A 20,601-nucleotide genomic window follows, 5' to 3' on the forward strand; every position below is an offset into this window, starting at 1 on the left:
ATGGTGGGCATTAAAATCCCCTAGTATCAGGCGGTTATTGCCTACCAACAATGGGCTAATATCAGGCAAATAACGCGGTTCACAGCTATTAATCGGCGAGATATACACATTAAGCACCTCTACCTCGGCAGTTCCACACTTTACTGTTACCCCTATACATTCCATGATGGGTCACTAGAGACCAGCTCAGGCGAGGTAGGTCTGTACTGAACAGGAAGGATCGCACATACATTTCTTGTGCGATCCTTCCTTGGTACGTTGAAACTATAACAACGTTATAGGCTGCAATTTTGATTCAGTTTGGTTTTCTGAACCGCTGCGATCTTAATATTCCTCCGAACCATAAATTCCACTATTTTGCCTCAGAGTCCGCTGCAATTGAATTGCAAGAATAATGTACAGTGCGGAGTTGGAGCGCAACATGTGGCGTTAGATACTGCGGTGTTGGTTGCTTTTCTGGAGACTGCGGTGGAGTTCCATACTCCGACGACGCCTCTGATGAGGACGACGAAGAAGTGGACTCGCTGGGGACTACGTTACTGCAGCATATCGCAACATAATCCCTTTCGCTGTAGTCTCACAAACGCCTTAGTCGGAAACAGTTCTTGAAGTACACCTATTCTCTACATCCATTACATCACTCCGAAACAGATATGTGGTGGATGACGTTCTGAGAAACTGAGCAAAACTAAGGTCCGGGGTTTTCCTCAATCCCGGCACGGACCAATAAAATCCGGGGCACGCATTCCGGGATATGCTGCTCCCAATGAAGAAAAATAGACAAACACAAACAGCTGGCCAAAACTGGAATGTTGTTGTTTCGGGTCAATCCGGTATCGTAGAACCCGATGTACCAAAACCAATCGTAGATGTAGATTTCGCTGGCCGAAACCGTGGTATTGTAAAAGTTGCCGCACCACACGAGATCCGCGTAGCTAACCTTAGACCGACGTAATTAGAGGTCAACAAGGTATCTTAACTTTAACTTCAATTTATCGCAGATAGTTGTTTGCGAAATCGAATTTAATTTTGGAGTAGTTTGTGGTTGGAATAATAATTTTTGTCGCAAAGTAGTACACTCGACGTCCTCAAACAACGTGGCTGAGTGTATAAAAGTCACCAAGAATATTATATAGCACATCCAGCTTTGCTTTGGTCATCGAATAATATATCCCAGGTTTCCATAGGTTCCCAATGTGTCTCAAGGTTTCTTTTCCACTGACATAGTCCAAAATACATCGTTCTCTATACAACAAATCCAGACACAACGTTAAAATCATAGAACATGTTTTTGATCTCTAAGGCAATAAAAGGAATATCGAGTGAGTAGAAGTAGAGTGAAGTGAAGTGAGGAATATCTAAGAAGATATTATCGTGTCGTCTTTAACCGTTTTAGTCGTATGACTAACTGTAAAAAAACTTCGGCTCTTTTTCGAAGAATGAAGACAAGTCATGCAGAATTTGCTTACCCATGGGCCTCTGTCTGACACCAAAAAGACTAGATAGTGGCATTCAGTATTGTCATCTGGTGATTCATTGCAATGGCCAGGAACCCAAGCAAGCTTAAAGAAGTATTTAAAGATACCTCTTAAATATACGTCTTTCTTTTGGCTCCCCTATTCTGTCAAAACGTATACACAGTTTGTATATGTGTGTGTTTTGAATTTCAGATATAGCTGTAGCGCTCATATATGTGTTTCATCCACTTGATTGATAAGTCCCTCGCATTCGCAATATGCACTCTACAGGAATAATATTTGGTACCAGATATCAGATACAGCTTGAAAATAACTCTGCTTTTTGTTACTGGAGATTTACTAAATACGCATAGTGGTGTAACGTCATATAATCGGCACCACCCGACATATAATCGACACCACCCGGATAAATTATATTTTATTAATCCCATCAGTATTGGTATCAAATGAAAGGATAAAAAAACCTAGAAAACAAATACTATAAAAAATTGAAATCCAAGATGGGTAGGTTTATCCATCCCATCAATATGGGTATCAAATGAAAGTGCTCAACCAGTAGAATACGATGAATTATATAAAATTAAAATCCAAAACAGCGGCCTCTATAAAATGGCGGATAACTTAGGTTTTATCAATCCCATCAAATCAAATGAAAGGTCTCAACAAATAGAATACAATTTACTATCCATAAGTAATCTAAGATGGTCGCCGCTACCAAATGGCTGATAACAATTTTTTATCAACTCCACCAATATGGGAATCAAATAAATGGGCTTGACAAGAAGAATACAGTGCACTATACAACCTCAATATTTAAGATATGCGCAGCCGCTAAATGGCGTATAATAATAAGATTTAAACTTAGAAATTGCATCTGTAAGTTAGGTATTACAAATAGTCGATTACAGAAAAGACGGGAGCAATTAACTTCAAAACACCTGAGCAATATGAGGCTAGGTTAAAAACTAAAGACTAGAAAAAATAGGTAAAAACACTTTTTAAGACAATTGACTTGCCCCAGGGTTGTATTTTAGTCTAGTCTAGGCATATGTTTATAATTCACACGACTGTATCCATTTTATTATTTTTTAGTACATTTATCTTAAACATTGCAATTTATGTTTAACATAAAACCGTTTTTTATTTTTTTAACAAGTTCTTATTGCACAAGATGGAATCTAAAATAGTAGGACAATACAGTTTTGTCAAAAAATTGTTCAATTTGTTACCCATTTACGCGTCCATTGGTGTCGGTTGAACAACTGCCTAATTATAGTGTAACATTACAAAACAGACATTATAATCAACGATTGTAGACAATTGACGTGCCCCACGGTCTTATTTTAGTCTAGTCTATGCATATGTTTATAATTCCAACGACTGTATCCATTTTATTATTTTTTTGGTTTTAGTACATTTATCTTAAACATTGCAAACATATGTTTAACATAAAACCGTTTAACTTAAATTTTTTTACCTTTTCTTTTTCTAGTCAGTAAATCAAAAAATGAAAAATTAGTTAGAGAATGGTAAGTATACCCATTGCTCAATAAGAAAGGATGCTCAACTGCAAAGAAACTAGAAAAATGCAACTCTGCGCTGGATCTTATAGTGTCAAATAGACTTTTAAATATGCAACAGTTGTTATTGTTTATTTTTATTTATTTTTTTAACAAAATTCTTATTCCATAAGATGGAATCTATTTGAAATAATTTCAAATTATTGAATTTTTTGAGCCAAAACAATACACACACACATACACAAAATGTGTATGTGTTTTGACAGAATAAGGACACCAAACGAAAAAAAATATATTTGGGGGATAGCTTTGCTCTACCTTCTGTAATTGTGCTATGAGTATACCTAAAATCTATATATGTAAAAATCAATTGTTGTTCGTTGGTAATGGAATCAGTTGAGAACGGCCGGACCGATTTGCATTATTTTTTTGTACAAACGTTCGTCATACCCCGAAATAGACTTTTAAAGAAAAAAATATTGACCACGCCTACTTTTACGCCCACTATTTCTATTTATCTGAAATCCTTATATTTGCCAAATAATGAAGATATCGATTGTTACACAAGATACTGTTGACTTTCCATCCAACCCTAAGTATTTATTTGGGGCAGAGGAACTGACCACGACTACTTTTTAATCTATATATATATATAAATCGATTGTTGTTCGTTGGTAATCGAATCAGCCAAGAACGGTTGGAGGGATTTGAATATTTTTTTTTAAATGTTCGTCCTACCCCGATTTTGGTTTTTGTGCAAAGAAAAAGTGACCACGCCTACTTTTACGCCCATTTTTTTCGATTTACCTAATATCCTAATATTTGTCAAAATAATGAAGATATTTGTTCCATAGTTTAGTATATGATGTACTCTTGACTCTCCCCCCAACCCTAGGTATCAGTTTGGGGTCAGAGGAACTGGTCACACATACTTCTTTAAATTTTTATGTATACAATTTAAAAAACATAGTAACACATCAGTTTAGAACTGCTTGGCCGAATTGACTCAAATTTTCTTTTGGTTATTTGTAATTATAGTGGAAACGTTTTCATAAGAGAAAGTCTTGAGAAAAGCCTCTAGAAAAATCGCGGAAGTGAAAAACTTGAATTTTCTATTTTGATAAGGAATCTATATATATAAAATCAATTGTTGTTTGTTGGTAACGGAATCAGTTGAAAACGGCTGGACCGATTTGCATAATTTTTTGTACAAACGTTTGTCATACCCCGAGTTAGGTTTTTAAAGAAAAAAATATTGACCACACCTGCTTTTACGCCCACTATTTCGATTTATCTAAAATCTTTATATTTGCCAAAATAGTGAAGATATCGGTTTCAGAATTATTACACGAGATGCTGTTGGCTTTCCATCCAACCCTAAGTACTTATTTAGGGGCTGAGAAACGCGCCTACTTTTAAATCTATCTCTCTATATGTAAAAGAAAGTTGTGTTAGTTACTACTCTTATAACATAAAGACCGCCGGTCTGATTTTAACGATTAAGACAAATTCGGAATTGCCTCTTGGCAGAAAAGAATAAAATCCAACAAAATCGCGTAAAAAATGTGAAATTTGAACATTTTCATTTCAACTTTTAAAATGTACAATAGTAATGTTTTATATTGCATATTTTTTTCCATTTTGACTTACTATTTTCGAATGTACATTTGTAGTGTTTCTTTTTTAATTCTAATATGATGTGTAGGTTTTTTTGGTCAATATAGAAAAAAGAATCTTCAACTGGTTCGCTGATTTTTTTTTGCGGCAAATTTTTAAAGGTCCTTACGAAATTTGTCGGTAGAATGTACTATTATTTTGAAATTAGATTCCATTGAAAAATTGTCGATTTTTCTCGATTTTAGAATTTTCATATAAAGCCACAACGGATAAAACTGTTATTTATAGATTTTATGTATTTATTCGTAATATTAATTATAGTGGAAACGTTTTCATGAATGAAATTTTTGAGAAAAGCCTCTAGAAAAATCACGGAAGTGAAAAATTTGAATTTTCTATTTTGATAAGGAATTTTTTATAGAATTGTTTCAGCATGCCTTTTGGAATTGAAAATTTTTATTGACAAAAAATAAAGAAATGTTGTATATATTCTATACAATTATGATTAAAAAATACTTCTCAAAGCATCAAAGCAACTAAAACCCCAACGTACTTTTAAATTGGGGCTACGCATATTGGGGAACAATAGTAAACTGTTATCACCGGTATTGTTTTCAAAATACTAAAAACTTTAAATGTCAAATTACAGTTCATTCGGTAGAAATTATAACAAAAACATACAAAAGGAGGAATGTTTAGCGATATTATTATACCTAAACGAAACTTATATATTCTAACTTCCTAAGAATATTGTACAAATATTCAAAGATTAAACTAAATATGTCGCCTTTAATGCGATTTTAAAGACCGGCCACGTACACAGACGGATGTATATTAATTGACATAGGATTTTGCACAAATATGGCCTTCTAAAAGTTACGAAAATATTGTTAAGACCTTTATAATACTGACAATTGATGATTGAACATTTAATAAAATACGATGTTATAACGAATATAAAGAGGTACTGATGAATAGGAAATAAATCATAAAGTAGACTTTTCGTAATTTTTTAACAAATGATTTATAACCTCTAAAATGCTTTTAAGGCCTTTAAAATACTTCAAATCAGCAGGGTATATGGGAAATCAATATTAAAGGACTACACTTAAGTGTACTGAAATTATAAAATGCCACATTGGAGCACATTTAGTCGACGAATATTAGGAGAAAATATTATATGGGGGTATATCTAATTGAGAACAAATATATAACTTTTGTATATCATCATCAATAATCTTAAAAATAATATGAGCTAAGTCTTAAAGACGCATATTAAATTTAGTGAGCTCTTCCGTAATTGCCAATGGAGAACGGAGAGGCTCACGTACATAATTTAATCGACAAAGATTCGTACTCTTTAACATACTTTATAGGGTTCATAACTTTTATAAACCGATGACACCTTATTTATGATAGTTAAATTCAATTTAGAAATTATTATCGATTCTGACGACGAAAACTCCAACAAATTGAAAACAATTGAACATAAGCGTATATGCAACATGTCCCTCATTCACCATAAATATGTATTGTGCACTCTATATAAATAAGTTGAAACGAATACAACAATAATCCACAAAACAAGGAAAACAGTAATAAGCATGAACACCGCCAAATTTGTAGATTGACTATAGTTGGAAGCCAACATTGTATATCAAAGTTAAGGCTTTTTAAAGAGACAAGCTAACCATTTGTTTAGAAATCAAAGTACACTTAACAACTATTCATAATAATTATGTTTTTCATTCTTTAAAAATTGCATTTATGTAAGGCGTCAAGTCACTTATATGTACAGTTTACGATAGGATAGTGTCTCGATTTCGCAACCGCAAACGTCCTGTTTTTAAGGCAACTTTCTCCACTATTATGGTAAAAGTAATCCCCAGTAAATCAGCCTTACTTAATATACTAGTAATATTTTTAGCAGTACTAATCTCTAAATTGTACACTCTAAGTCCTGAACGCTGCAAAACATGTTGTAGATGACTGCACAGTTCAATTATGACGTCATCATCTATAAAAAAAATTAAAATTCAATAAATTATAACTTGTTAATATTTAGTAAGATGAAATATGTTATTAAATTACCTTAATAAGGCATTAAGAGGCACTGGTATGGAGCAAGTTTTTGATTTACTTTCACATTTCTTCCACATCCATGAGCTGCGCTGTCCAGGAGCAAGCCTATTAAAGATTAAATAACAATTCAAATTTTTAGTTATTCAAATTTTAGTTATATATGCTCATCTGAAATTGTTCTGATTTTTTACATTACCGGATACCGCAAATAAGTAAATGAAAAGAAAGATTAGCGTTCTGCTAATCTGCTCCAGGTCCAGGTTTAGAAATTCGGCTACTTTAATGGGCTGTATCCAGAGATCTTCTGGAGTGAGTTGGGTAGATTTGGCTGTGCAATATAAGAGGTGTAGCGTATTGTGCGGACCCGTATCACACGCCGGACAGGCGTCACGCACAACTGCATCAATTCGTGACCAATACGAATTGAGACGACTACACCATCCTGAACGTAATTGCGCCAAAACTACCCTGGTTTGTCCAGGCACCTGGCGTTCTTCAGCTGCAATGGATGGGGGTGGACTCCGAGGACGGCATTCATTTTATAATTGCTAATAGCATCTGCTACTGCGACTGCATCGGTATGATGGATGTGTTTGTGATTTGGATGTGCTTCCACAGCGTAGCACTAGACCACACTGGAGCCGCATAGCTGACCACAGACCGACCTATCGCATTATAAGAAGTCAACAAGGCTAGCGCCTTGAAATCCTTGTTCCTACTTTTCATCTTGTGATAGCTGTGGCTTGCGCGGACGACTTGAACATGCTGTCGAATGTGACCCCTAGAATCTTGGGGTAGTTCGTGGTCGGTATTAAATTCCCCTGGACCTGCACATTCAGCTGTGTTCTCATCTCCGCAGACTATGTGGTAATGAGTGTGGCCGTTGATTTCGTGCCGGATATTTATATATTCCTCGCGTGGAAGTATGCGGCAAGCTCCGGGAGATAGGGGTTCAGCCTTTCACATGTGTCATCGACCACTGGGCATACGTTACGATCTCCATGCCGTCTGGAGGGCGAGGAATTCCGGAAAGGTAGAGGTTAAACAGTTCCGGATATATCACCTCACCTTGGGGAACTCCCTGTTTCACTCTACGGGCTTTGGACTTCTTATTCTTGTTACGGTTCAAAGCCGGAGGGTGGTTCTCTGCACGTCCTCAAACAGTATGGCATGATTGACCGTATCAAATGCCTTTGATAGGTCAAGGGCGACCAAAACTGTTCTGTCACACGGCTTGTTCTGGTTGAGTCCTCTACTAATATGTGTCGAAATAGAGTATAATGCTGTTGTGGTACTATATTGCAACATCACTCATCGTAAACTGTGGTGGTTCCTCCTCGGCGGGAAGAGATCTGATGCGACGTAATACTCTTCGCTTCGCCCTATCGCTCTCGGGTGCTCGACAAATTTTCGGTTAAAATACCCGCACACCTCTTCGGATCAGTCATCGTTACGACGTAAAAGTGACTGAGGTCCTATCATCCTTTTTCCAGGGTTCGAGTGTGACTTAACCGTTACCACAGGTTACTCACAATCGGTTCCAATGTTGTAAAACTTCAAATGGTCTAGCCAATTTTTCCTCTTATGCTCCTGTACCAACCGGTTGACTTTCACTGTCAAATCACTGATTCTAGGATCAGTAGGTTTAGTACGACGGAGGTCATCACGCTCGTTTGCTAATCACGCTGGGAAGTTTGGTCTTATCTCGGGTATTCGAGCAGCAAGTATATAGCGAGTGGCTGCAGCTTTGATGATGTTTCGGAAAATCCTTTCTGTTATCCGAACCTCAGAAGGGTTGGGCGGTTCTCTGAAGCTTTCCCATAGTTAAGGAAAGTGCGGCGTTCATAGATTATGAAATCGGGAAACCTGCTTATGGAGAGGATTATCGGGAGATGGTCTGAGCGAAGAGAAATGACGGGCTGCCAAGTCCAGTCATTTATCTTGTCGGGTGACACTATGGTTAAGTCTGGTGAACAGTGACATTCCCCTCTTTTTCGGGTGGGGGTATCCTCGTTAACCATGCAGAATGTGGAGCAGTCAATCTGCTCTACCAACGCTGATCCCCTCTGGTCATTACCTAGGACGGAATGCCACAACTCATGGTGGGCATTAAAATCCCCTAGTATCAAGCGGTTATTGCCTACCAACAATGGGCTAATATCAGGCAAATAACGCGGTTCACAGCTATTAATCGGCGAGATATACACATTAAGCACCTCTACCTCGCAGTTCCACACTTTACTGTTACCCCTATACATTCCATGATGGGTCACTAGAGACCAGCTCAGGCGAGGTAGGTCTGTACTGAACAGGAAGGATCGCACATACATTTCTTGTGCGATCCTTCCTTGGTACGTTGAAACTATAACAACGTTATAGGCTGCAATTTTGATTCAGTTTGGTTTTCTGAACCGCTGCGATCTTAATATTCCTCCGAACCATAAATTCCACTATTTTGCCTCAGAGTCCGCTGCAATTGAATTGCAAGAATAATGTACAGTGCGGAGTTGGAGCGCAACATGTGGCGTTAGATACTGCGGTGTTGGTTGCTTTTCTGGAGACTGCGGTGGAGTTCCATACTCCGACGACGCCTCTGATGAGGACGACGAAGAAGTGGACTCGCTGGGGACTACGTTACTGCAGCATATCGCAACATAATCCCTTTCGCTGTAGTCTCACAAACGCCTTAGTCGGGAATAGTTCTTGAAGTACACCTATTCTCTACATCCATTACATCACTCCGAAACAGATATGTGGTGGATGACGTTTTGAGAAACTGAGCAGAACTAAGGTCCGGGGTTTTCCTCAATCCCGGCACGGACCAATAAAATCCGGAGCACGCATTCCGGGGTATGCTGCTCCCAATGCAGAAAAATAGACAAACACAAACATGTACATACTGGGTTGGCAGCCGCTGGCCGAAACTGGGATGTTGTTGTTTCGGGTCAATCCGGTATCGTAGAACCCGATGTACCCTGTCGCAGCTCTCAGGGTAGCGTTACGGCAGGTCTGGATGTGCTTCCACAGCGTAGCACTAGACCACACTGTAGTCGCATAGCTGACCACAGACCGACCTATCGCATTATAAGGGGTCAACAAGGTTTCTTTGTCCGCACCCCAAGTGCTGCCAGCTAGCGCCTTGAGGACCTTGTTCCTACTTTTCATCTTTTCGCAGATAGCTGTGGCTTGTGCGGACGACTTGGACATGCTGTCGAATGTGACCCCGTGGTCGGTTTTAAATTCCCTTCGACCTGCACATTCAGCCGTGTTCTCATCTCCGCAGACCATGTGGTAAAGAGTGTGACCGTTGATTTCATGGCAGATATTTATATATTCCTCACGTGGAAGTATGCGGCATGCTCCGCGAGGTAGGGGTTCAACCTTTCACATGTGTCATCGACCCCTGGGCATACGCTACGATCACCATGCCGTCTGGAGGGCGAGGACTTCCGAAAAGGTAAAGGTTAAACAGTTTCGGAGATATCACCTCACCTTGGGGAACTCCCTGTTTCACTCTACGGGTTTGGACTTCTTGTTCCAAAATCCCACGTACGACTGGCGTCCACACATATAGTTGATTATCCAACGTTTCAAAGCCGGAGGGTGCAGAGAGCACGTCCTCAAACAGTACGGCATGATTGACCGTATCAAATGCCTTTGATAGGTCAAGGGCTACCAACACTGTTCTGCTACACGGCTTGTTCTGGTTGAGTCCTCTACTAATATGTGTCGAAATAGAGTATAATGCTTTTGTGGTACTTTTGGTGGTTCCTCCTCGGCGGGAAGAGATCTGATGCGACGTAATACTCTTCGCTTCGCCCTATCGCTTATGGAGAGGATTATCGGGAGATGGTCTGAGCGAAGAGAAATGACGGGCTGCCAATCCAGTCATTTATCTGACCGGGTGACACCATGGTTAAGTCTGGTGAACAGTGACACTCTCCTCTTTTTCGGGTGGGGGTATCCTCGTTAACCGTGCAGAATGTGGAGCAGTCAATCTGCTCTACCAACGCTGATCCCCTCTGGTCATTACCTAGGACGGAATGCCACAACTCATGTTGGGCATTAAAATCACCTAGTATCAGGCGGTAAGATTGATGCACAGTCCGGAGTTGGAACGCAACATGTGGCGTTGGATGCTGCGGTGTTGGTTGCTCCGACTCCGACGACGTCTCTGATGAGGACGTCGAAGAAGTGGACTCGCTGGTGACTACGTTACTGCAGCAAGTCGCAACATAATAGTCTCACAAACGCCTTAGTCGGGAACAGTTCTTGAAGTGCACCCATTCTTTACATCCATTACATCACACCGAAACAGATATGTGGTGGATGACGTTCTGACAAACTGAGCAGAACTAAGGTCCGGGTTTTCCTCAATTTCGGCACGGACCAATAAAATCCGGAGCACGCATTCCGGGATATGCTGTTCCCAATGCAGAAAAATAGACAAACACAAACATGTACATACTGGGTTGGCAGCCGCTGTCCGAAACTGGGATTTTGTTGTTTCGGGTCAATCCGGTAACCGTGGGATTGTAAAAGTTGGCGCACCACACGAGATTCGCGTAGCTAACCTTAGACCGACGTAATAATAGGTCAACAAGGTATCTTAACTTTAAGTTTAAATGCAATTTATCGCAGATAGTTGTTTGCGAGATCGAATGTAATTTTGGAGTAGTTTGTGGTCGGAATAATAATTTTAGTTGGAAAGTAGTACACTCGACGTCCTCAAACAACGTGGCTGAGTGTATAAAAGTCACCAAAAATATTATATAGCACATCCTGTTTTGCTTTGGTCATCGAATAATATATCCCAGGTTCCCAAAGTGTCTCAAGGTTCTTTTCCACTGACATAGTCCAAAATACATCGTTCTCTATGCAACAAATCCAGACACAACGTTTAAATCAATATTTAAGATATGCTCAGCCACTAAATGGCGTATAAAAATAAGATTAAGTTTAAATCTTATTATTATACGCCATTTAGTGGTTGAGCATATTGCATCTGTAAGTTAGGTATGATTAATCCAGCCTGTTAAGGACTGTGTGGCGTTAGGGTGGCTAAAAATGATAGCGGTACACCGCTCCGAAAACTGTATGGCTTTAGGGTGGATAAAAATTATATGTCGTAAGTGTTTTCCCCTCAAGACTCAGGCGCATCTTGTTGTACAAAATGAGAACAAAATGGTACAAAAAATACAAACACAAATAAAACAGAAACTGCAACACAACGTAAACGAAGGCTTCAAACAGCGAATGAAAATTATAAAGCAAAACGAGCTAAAGAAAGTGAAGGTGAAACGAGGGGAACAATTAGCGTCAAAACACCTGAGCAAAATGAGGCTAGGTTAAAAACTAAAGACTAGAAAAAAATAGGTAAAAACACTTTTAAGACAATTGACGGTTTTATTTTAGTCTAGTGTATGCATATGTTTATAACTCCAACGACTGTATCCATTTTATTATTTTTTGGATCTTAGTACATTTATCTTAAACATTGCAATATATGTTTAACATAAAACCCTTTAACTTAAAAAGTTTTTTTTACCTATTTCTATTTCTAGTCAGTAAATCAAAAAATGTGAAAGTAGTTAAGTATACCCATTGCTCAATAGACTTTTAAATATGCATGTTATTGTTTATTTTATTTTTTTAACAAAATTCTTATTGCACAAGATGGAATCTAAAATAGTTGGACAATACAGTTTTGTCACAAAATTGTACAATTTGTTACCCATTTACGCGTCCATTGCTGTTGGTTGAACAACTGCCTAATTATAGTGTAACATTACAAAACAAACTTTTTAATCAACGATTGTAGATAATTGACGTGCCCCACGGTTTTATTTTAGTCTAGTCTATGCATATGTTTGTAATTCCCACGACTGTATCCATTTTATTATTTTTTGGGTTTAGTACATTTATCTTAAACATTGCAATATATGTTTAACATAAAACCGTTGAACTTAAGAAGTTTGCTTTGCCTTCTGTAATTGTGCTATGAGTATACCTTAAATTATACTTTAAAAATCAGAGTACACTTAACAACTATTCATAATAAATTTATTTTCATTCTTTAAAAATTGAATTTATGTAAGGCGACAAGTCACTTATATGTACAGTTTCCGATAGGGTAGTGTCTCGATTTCGCAACCGCAAAAGTCCTGTTTTTAAGGCAACTTTCTTCACTATTATGGTAAAAGGAATTCCCAGTAAATCAGCCTTACTTAATATACTAGTAATATTTTTAGCAGTACTAATCTCTAAATTGTACACTCTAAGTCCTGAACGCTGCAAAACATGTTGTAGATGACTGCAAAGTTCAATTATGGCGTCATCATCTATAAAAAATGTTTAAAATTAAATAAATTATAATTTGTTTAATAGTTAGTAAGATGAAATATGTTATTAAATTACCTTCATAAGGCACTAAGAGGCACTGGTATGGAGCAAGTTTTTGATTTACTTTCAGAACATTTCTTTCAAGTCCATGAGCTGCGCTGTCCAGGAGCAAGCCTATTAAAGATTGAATAAAAGTTAAAATTTAATTTATTATATATGCTCAGCTGAAATTGTTCTGATTTTTTACATTACCGTATACCGCAAATATGTAAATGAAAAGAACTTCAAAAAACGTAAACAACATATAAATAAAAATTTATACCCCATTTTTATCTGTTCCTAAAACTTTAAATTTTTATGAGAGACTTGTTTCCAGATCCGCGTAGCTAACTTAGGCCGACGTAATTAGAGGTCAACAAGGTATCTTAACTTACACTTCAAATGCAATTTATCGCAGATAGTTGTTGTTTGCGAGATCAAATGTTATTTTGGAGTAGTTTATGGTTGGAAAAAATTTTGGTCGGAAAGTAGTACATTCGACGTCCACAAACAACGTGGCTAAGTATATAAAAGTCGACAAGAACATTCTATAGCACATCCTGTTTTGCGTTAGTCATCGAATAATATATCCCAGGCGGAACCTTGTGTCTCAAGGTTCTTTTCAACTGACATAGGCGAAAACGGCATGTAGAACAGTTTATCCAGGAATCCGTTATTTAATTGTTACTCAGTCATATCAATTTCAACGGTGAAAAAAATTCAAATCCTCTTGTGCTCTCGTGACAACCTATTAATCTTCAATGTAAATTCATTGCATCTCGTCCTGCTGCATCCGATGGAAAATGTTGTCTAATAACGGAAATTCGTCCAGCACCCAGGAAACAAAATTGGAAGTCGTGCAATTTGGAGTGAAACCACAGCCAAGGGAACGGGCTTGGAATAATTAGCGGGGAAAGAAGACCCTGTTGAGCAGTACAGTTTTCTCTCTTTTTGGGCACAGGGCACAGCACCACTTTGAAAATTAAATACATATCTAGTTGTCGAACGTCTTTCATCGACGTCACTGCCATTATCAGCGTCGCATTATCCAGCCATTTCTTTGCCACCTTTAGTATAAACAATACCATTGCTCAAAATTCTTTTCAATAACGCATCATCCTTTTACATGCTTCCCAGTGACCTTTTCCAGGATTGTCGCAATATCTTTTTTTTATCACAATCCACAGGAGTTCTTATTGGGCTGCAGTCTAACACTTAAGAACTTTTTTAAAATACTTTGCTTGATCAATTTTGCTTGAGTTTTCGTTTTGAGTAGTTCTGATTCCCAACATTAAAGATGCTTCGCCCAAGTCTTGCATTCTAAAGTTATTTTTTAACGTCTTTTTAATACGTTGAATATAAATGTATTTGTTTCAAAAAATTTCCACTTCATCTACATAAATTGCAATCTATGCTATTTCATTCTTTTGCACTCTTTAATTAATGCATTGATCGGCATCGGATAATGTTTAACCCTCCTGTAAGAAAATTTTGCTATTTCAAACTCTACCAGTTCCATCATTCATACCTTTGGGCTGTTCCATATGGATCTCCTCCTTTCGAGTGCCGTTTAAAGAAGCTGTAACCGCATTCATTTTTTAGCATTTTCAAACTGTACTTGGCAGCTAAATCAATTGGCAATTAACGATTCGTATTCTTCTTTCATAGATTGATTCAACTCCTCGGAATATGATGTATTTACTTCTGCTATATTAATCGGATGATCAAGTACGAATTCTATTGCACTAAATCCAAAGAACGTTTAGGTCAGTTAGCAATCCTTTCGGCAAGTCGAAGACTGGCACTTTCCGGAATTGGTTATCATAAAGTTTCTTCATTATGAGCATTACTATTCCTAGAAGTTTCCAGAAAAATATCACCACCGCTTGTAGAGTTACTGCCGGTTCTCTAATCGCTGGTAATTCTTTTGGGGAGATATGCTTTCCTGTTTCCGGAAAATTTGACAATTCATTTAAATTATTTCCTCCAGAATTGCATTAAAGAAAAATCACCAGGCTTTAGTTAACCCAAATGTTTCAAGAGTTCCACTTATCAGGTCAATCCATTGTCTTCGTATGCGCTTAACAAAGAATCCCAAACCTCTCCTGCCGTTTTAGCTTTGCAATATGACAGTAATTGATGAGACTTCGCATGTCTTCTCCATACATCGAAATGTTACGTCCACGTAGCTTTTAAAACAGACATTTTAAACCAGAAGAAAATGAAATTATATATATTGAATTATATATTGTTGTAATCCGCGTAACAATTTTACGATAAACGATACAAAAGGTCCATAACCTGATGTAAAGGTGGAAGTGGTAGAATAAGATAACTAATTCAGGTAATCAGAATTAAGTGAAGAAAATTGTATTCAAATATAGTTTGTTTATCTAAGGCTACTATATGATTATAACATTTCATAAGGCTGGTGAAGAAATATAAAATAAGTCCGTTGAATAATGAGGTAAATACAACAAATATGAATCTAATAATTGGAAAATGTTACAGTTGGGTGAATTTAGAAAGTATCAATTTTTAAAACGTTATTATTTGGTAGATTTTAAGACATGGACATCACGTATTTGGCTATACGGACGAATACGGACGAACAAAACATTTTACCATAGTGGGGAAGTTGTATACTTGTGTACGCTATGCCAAATTTAGATATGAAAATAGAAAGAAAAAGCAACAAGTTTTCAAAACTTTCTATTGTATGGAGCAAAATATCTTGAATAAACACTACACACACTATACCTGTAATCAATGTAAACAGCACCCACTTTACTGACCCAATTAACTTTTCCGGTTACTGGTCAATTTCGCTAATGGAACGAATTATTTCAAAAAAGCTATCATGGTTCGTTACACCCAGCGAACAAAGAACAGCAAAATTGTGCAAAGGCTCCAGGACACATTGACCACTTCGTAACAAAAGCACTAATGATATAATAAATTCAACATTTTCATTGCCTATATGCTGACGACCTAGTAAAGTAAAGTAATGATGTGACAATTTTTTCTCTTTATTTATACAGGAAATAGCCAAATTGACAAACAAATCTGGGGTTAAAATGTCACCACCAAAATCATCTGTAATTCACATTGGCAGGAAACAGAACAGTATCCCTCCAGAACTTTCAGTCGACAACACTTTATTTCCTCACTTAAAGAAGAAAACTATTGTTTGAATCAACACATTTTTTATTCGAAAAATTCGAGGTTTTACATGTAGGTAAATGTCGGGAGCAAGTTGAGTTTAGGGGCTATGCTCGGATCATTTTGAAATTTTTACCGCAGGTAGGTATTTGTAACCTGATTACGGCAATGTAATTTTTTTGTGGGGGAAATACCCGGTTACACGGTTATTCGACCCAAAAGTTCGAATACAACATCCGGTTCTACGTAACCGATATCAATAAAATGGGTATCATTATGAAAGCTTATGAAAATACCTATCCAACAAGTGGTCATATGACGGGGTAGCTGGAACCGGTTTCGGAGAAATTTAGGAAAATTTGCATTTTTGTATGAGTACTTTTTGAAAAACCTATAAAAACTCGAAAATGGACCCATTATAGGGTCTTAAAATCTATACACTATATTATAGCTAACACTATTGCCTTTCCAAAATGGTGTCATATGTGTTGATATCTTTTGTGGTTCCGTGGATATAAGAGATAGAATTCATTAAATTATATTTTTCTCCAGTCTAGATGCATTGACTTTGACCTTTATAGCTTTTTTAAGCAACCGGCCTTCGGCCGAGGCTTAAGATTTTCTCCTCTGCGGTATGTCCAACACCGGCTACGCGATCCATAGTTTTTCTAAAAATTGTACATTTTGTAAGTAGCCGGCCTTCGGCCGGGGCTTAAGATTTTCTCCTCTAGGGTATGTCCAACACCGGCTACGCGATCCATAGTTTTTCTAAAAATTATAATTTTTGTAAGTAGCCGGCCTTCGGTCGGGGCTTAAGATTTTCTCCTCTAGGGTATGTCCAACACCAGCTACGCGATCCATAGTTTTTCTAAAAATTGTAATTTTTGTAAGTAGCCGGCCTTCGGCCGGGGCTTAAGATTTTCTCCTCTAGGGTATGTCCAACACCAGCTACGCGATCCATAGTTTTTCTAAAAATTGTAATTTTTGTAAGTAGCCGGCCTTCGGCCGGGGCTTAAGATTTTCTCCTCTGGGGTATGTCCAACACCGGCTACGCGATCAATAGTTTCCTAAAAACTGTAGTTTTCGAAAGTAGCCGGGCTTCGGCTGGGGCTTAAGATTTCTCCTCTGGGGTATGTCCAACACCGGCTACGCGATCCATAGTTTTTCTAAAAATTGTAATTTTTGTAAGCAGCCGGCCTTCGGCCGGGGCTTAAGATTTTCTCCTCTGGGATATGTCCAACACCGACTACGCGATCCATAATATTCTAACAACACCAAATTAAAAACAAAGCAGATTAACAAGAACGTTAAACCCGACACAAAACTTGGGTTCACTCAAACTGCTTTCATAAGTAACGACTTTAAAAGTCAATATCTTCGGAACTACAAAAGATATCAACACATATGACACCATTTTGGAAAGGCAATAGTGTTAGCTATAATATTGTGTATAGATTTTAAGACCCTATAATGGGTCCATTTTCGAGTTTTTATGGGTTTTTCAAAAATTACTCATACAAAAATGCACATTTTCCTAAATTTCTCCGAAATTTCTCCAGTTACCCCGTCATATGACCACTTGTTGGATAGGTATTTTCATAAGCTTTCAAATGATACCCATATTATTGATATCGGTTACGTAGAACCGATATAAACCGGATGTTGTATCCGAACTTTTGGGTCGAATAACCGGGTAACCGGGTATTTCCCCCACAAAAAAATTATATTGCCGTAATCAGGTTACAAATACCTACCTGCGGTAAAATTTTCAGGTCAATCCAAGCATAGCCCCTAAACTCAACTTATGCCAAATGTCGTTAAGCTACTTGGTTAAAAATTTGGTACTTGTTCGAACTCATTGCGTTTATCTGTTAAAAACGAAGTAAAACCAAGGATATATACAAAACGTTTTTGGGGAGTATATTTGTAAATAGGCACAAGGAGTACCAGTGAAAACTTTTAGAAAGATTCGTGTGGACACAAGAAATTTCTTATGCAATAAAATTTATCACTTACCAATCGTTGCCAAATTTAAATCAACAACAGATCTAACAACTGAGACTCCAATATTTGAAATATTATTGACATTCCTTGTCGGATTTAGCTCTGCCCAGACTATTGTCTCCATTATGATAGCGTCGTCGGAAAATAGCGACTTGATCGTTACGGCCTGACAATAATTTTCAAGACAGCCCTCGATATATTTTGATGGGTCAAGTGTTCCTACAACATAACGACTAGGATCGGCAGAGTAGCGCATCCACCATATTTTGCGCTCCCGCTGAATATTATAGTAGGTGTCACGTGCACGAGACGAATGGATAAAGTAATCACGGACTAAACTAACAGTATTGGACGATTTTATTTGCAAAAGTGAATCCTGCTTTCGTTTCGGATCGAGGTTGATTCTTTGGAACACAATTGGTTGACTTATATTACTTTTAAATTCTTTGTGAAAATATTTTGCAAAGTTTTGATATTGTAAAAATGATAGACAATTTCCCTCCACAGGGATAGTTATATTTTCTAGCTCTAATTTTGAACATGATCCCAGCAATTTCCAACTATTGCACAACTCTTCCTTAAATATACGGCCATTTTTAAGAAACTTCGCGTAAGTAACAATGCTATCACCCTGACATGACTTCAGATATTCTGATTCGCGCAACAGTTCCAAAGCCCGCTTCATCGATCAAGTCTTGTTAGTTCTTATATGTGACAAAACAAAAATTTCTTCACTTTCTACTACAGAGAAAAGTTCATAGGCCATGCGCCATGGGTGGACAGTTCTGAGGATAATAATCTCCGAATAATTTTCCGAATTGTCAATACTTTTAAATTAGAATAGAGCGGCCAGTGTTGCCAACATTTTGAGAGCTAGAAGCGTAATTAAAAACCAGGAAAGCGTAAATGGCGTAAAAACTTTCCTTAAAAAAGCGTAAAAAGCACTATTTATTTTTTTCTAACCAAAATGGCAAAATTGTCAATAAAACATTTTTTTTTAAACTAAGTACTGCATTTCTTTGTAAGGTAAATAATGAAATGAAATTTAGTTCGCATCTTTTATAAACATTTCATGTATATAAGTGCACACATATTTTTAAAAAATATGATAACTTTTGACAGAGATGTCACATCGCTTAGTGACATACCGCGTTTGCATTTGTTCCCGTACAAAATTCAATTGACGCAAAGAATGTTGTATTAAGAACATTTTACATGTGGTTAAAACTTACAGACATATACATTTTTACAAACAATTATGTTCACCTATAAAACCCATAGCTTCAAATGGAGTTGGAATGTCTGCATCAGTTTCTTCATTTTGCCATAAGACAGTTTGTAAAAAATAGTTTGACTTTTTGTAAACTTCCTGTGTAGAAATTTGTTTACAGACATTTGACGGCAGGTCATATTTGTCACAGCACGTATTCTCTCGACGAAGGCCATATTTAATATGTAGAATAGAATTTACAGAATTTAAGGATAATCTGTTTCTGATTTTCGATTTATATAAATTCATAGCTCTGAATGCTCTTTCTACTTCTGCATTTGAGTATAGGAAGTTAACCAGTCTTATAACGAATTCTGATAAATCTTGGGATTTTACCCTATGGAATCTTTGAACTCATTTACTTACTCATTTACCATATCTATATATTGTCAATCTTAGTTCCATATTAGAAATGACATCCGCGTTTTTTTCTTGTTCATTTCACTTTTCCTTCAATTGGTTTATAATACACAAAATCCTTCGTTTTATTTTGGTTTATTAAAAAACAGTTATATGTAAACAAAAGAAATTCAATGACAGGAATGAAAGACACCTAGAGAATTTGCAGTAAAGAACTTGTGTAGAACTTATCATAATATCAAAATATTCGAATGTATAAACATTGCCACATTTTAAAATCTAAAACCCGCTAAATGCACCAACAGAAAAGATGAAAAGCGTACGCACAGTGCTTTTTTTTTTTTACGCGCTATGCCCACTATTTTGGCGTTTTGGGCGGTCTAAAAAGCACCATTAATAACGCGAAAAGCACTAAGTTGGCATCGCTGAGAGTGGCTGGATTTTTTTACATTTGGCAGAATAAGAAAGGTAGTCTAGCAATTTCTCAAATTTTGATTTTGACAAAATAACATTTTTCTTCCATCAAATTCTTGGTACCTATAATTAACAGAATTTATAGGCAAAACTATGACAAATACTTTTGAGTAACAGTTATATAGAATTTTTCCTTTATTGTAATTAGAGCCAGTATCAAAGTTATATGCCAAAAAATATAAAACGAACAATATTTTTTCATTATACTATTCATGGTAAAAAATAGAGGACGACCCATTTGTTAAACCGAATA

At 37.0% G+C, this 20,601-nt stretch overlaps 1 protein-coding gene across 3 annotated transcripts; it reads right to left on the reverse strand.

The window, feature by feature from the left end:
- Nucleotides 1-6,353: 6,353 nt before the first annotated feature.
- Nucleotides 6,354-19,102, reverse strand: LOC131806651 (DNA polymerase subunit gamma-2, mitochondrial-like). Of its 3 annotated transcripts, XM_059131189.1 has the most exons (4): nt 15,839-16,079; nt 14,607-15,267; nt 13,115-13,213; nt 12,747-13,038 (listed from the first exon to the last, which is right to left on the reverse strand). In XM_059131189.1, the coding sequence occupies exons 2-4, from the start codon at nt 14,671-14,673 to the stop codon at nt 12,767-12,769; spliced, it is 438 nt and encodes a 145-aa protein (XP_058987172.1). In that variant the 5' UTR covers nt 14,674-15,267; nt 15,839-16,079; the 3' UTR covers nt 12,747-12,766. The 3 variants fall into 3 exon arrangements, with proteins under 3 accessions (XP_058987171.1, XP_058987172.1, XP_058987170.1); XM_059131188.1 differs by lacking the exons at nt 12,747-13,038; nt 13,115-13,213; nt 14,607-15,267; nt 15,839-16,079 and adding exons at nt 6,354-6,632; nt 6,707-6,802; nt 18,257-19,102; XM_059131187.1 differs by lacking the exons at nt 14,607-15,267; nt 15,839-16,079 and adding an exon at nt 18,257-19,097.
- Nucleotides 19,103-20,601: the final 1,499 nt, after the last annotated feature.

This window comes from Musca domestica, unplaced genomic scaffold (genome assembly GCF_030504385.1).
Source record: "Musca domestica strain aabys unplaced genomic scaffold, Musca_domestica.polishedcontigs.V.1.1 80, whole genome shotgun sequence".
NCBI lineage: Eukaryota > Metazoa > Arthropoda > Insecta > Diptera > Muscidae > Musca > Musca domestica.

Excerpts from the sequence above, each read along its gene's own strand:
- LOC131806651 (XM_059131187.1), bottom strand. The coding sequence starts at position 18,929 with ATGAAGCGGGCTTTGGAACTGTTGCGCGAATCAGAATATCTGAAGTCA. Across the intron at positions 13,214-18,256 it reads TTTAAATTTGGCAACGATTG|GCTTGCTCCTGGACAGCGCA; the intron begins GTAAGTGATAAA and ends AATCTTTAATAG. Across the intron at positions 13,039-13,114 it reads CCTCTTAGTGCCTTATGAAG|ATGATGACGCCATAATTGAA; the intron begins GTAATTTAATAA and ends CATTTTTTATAG.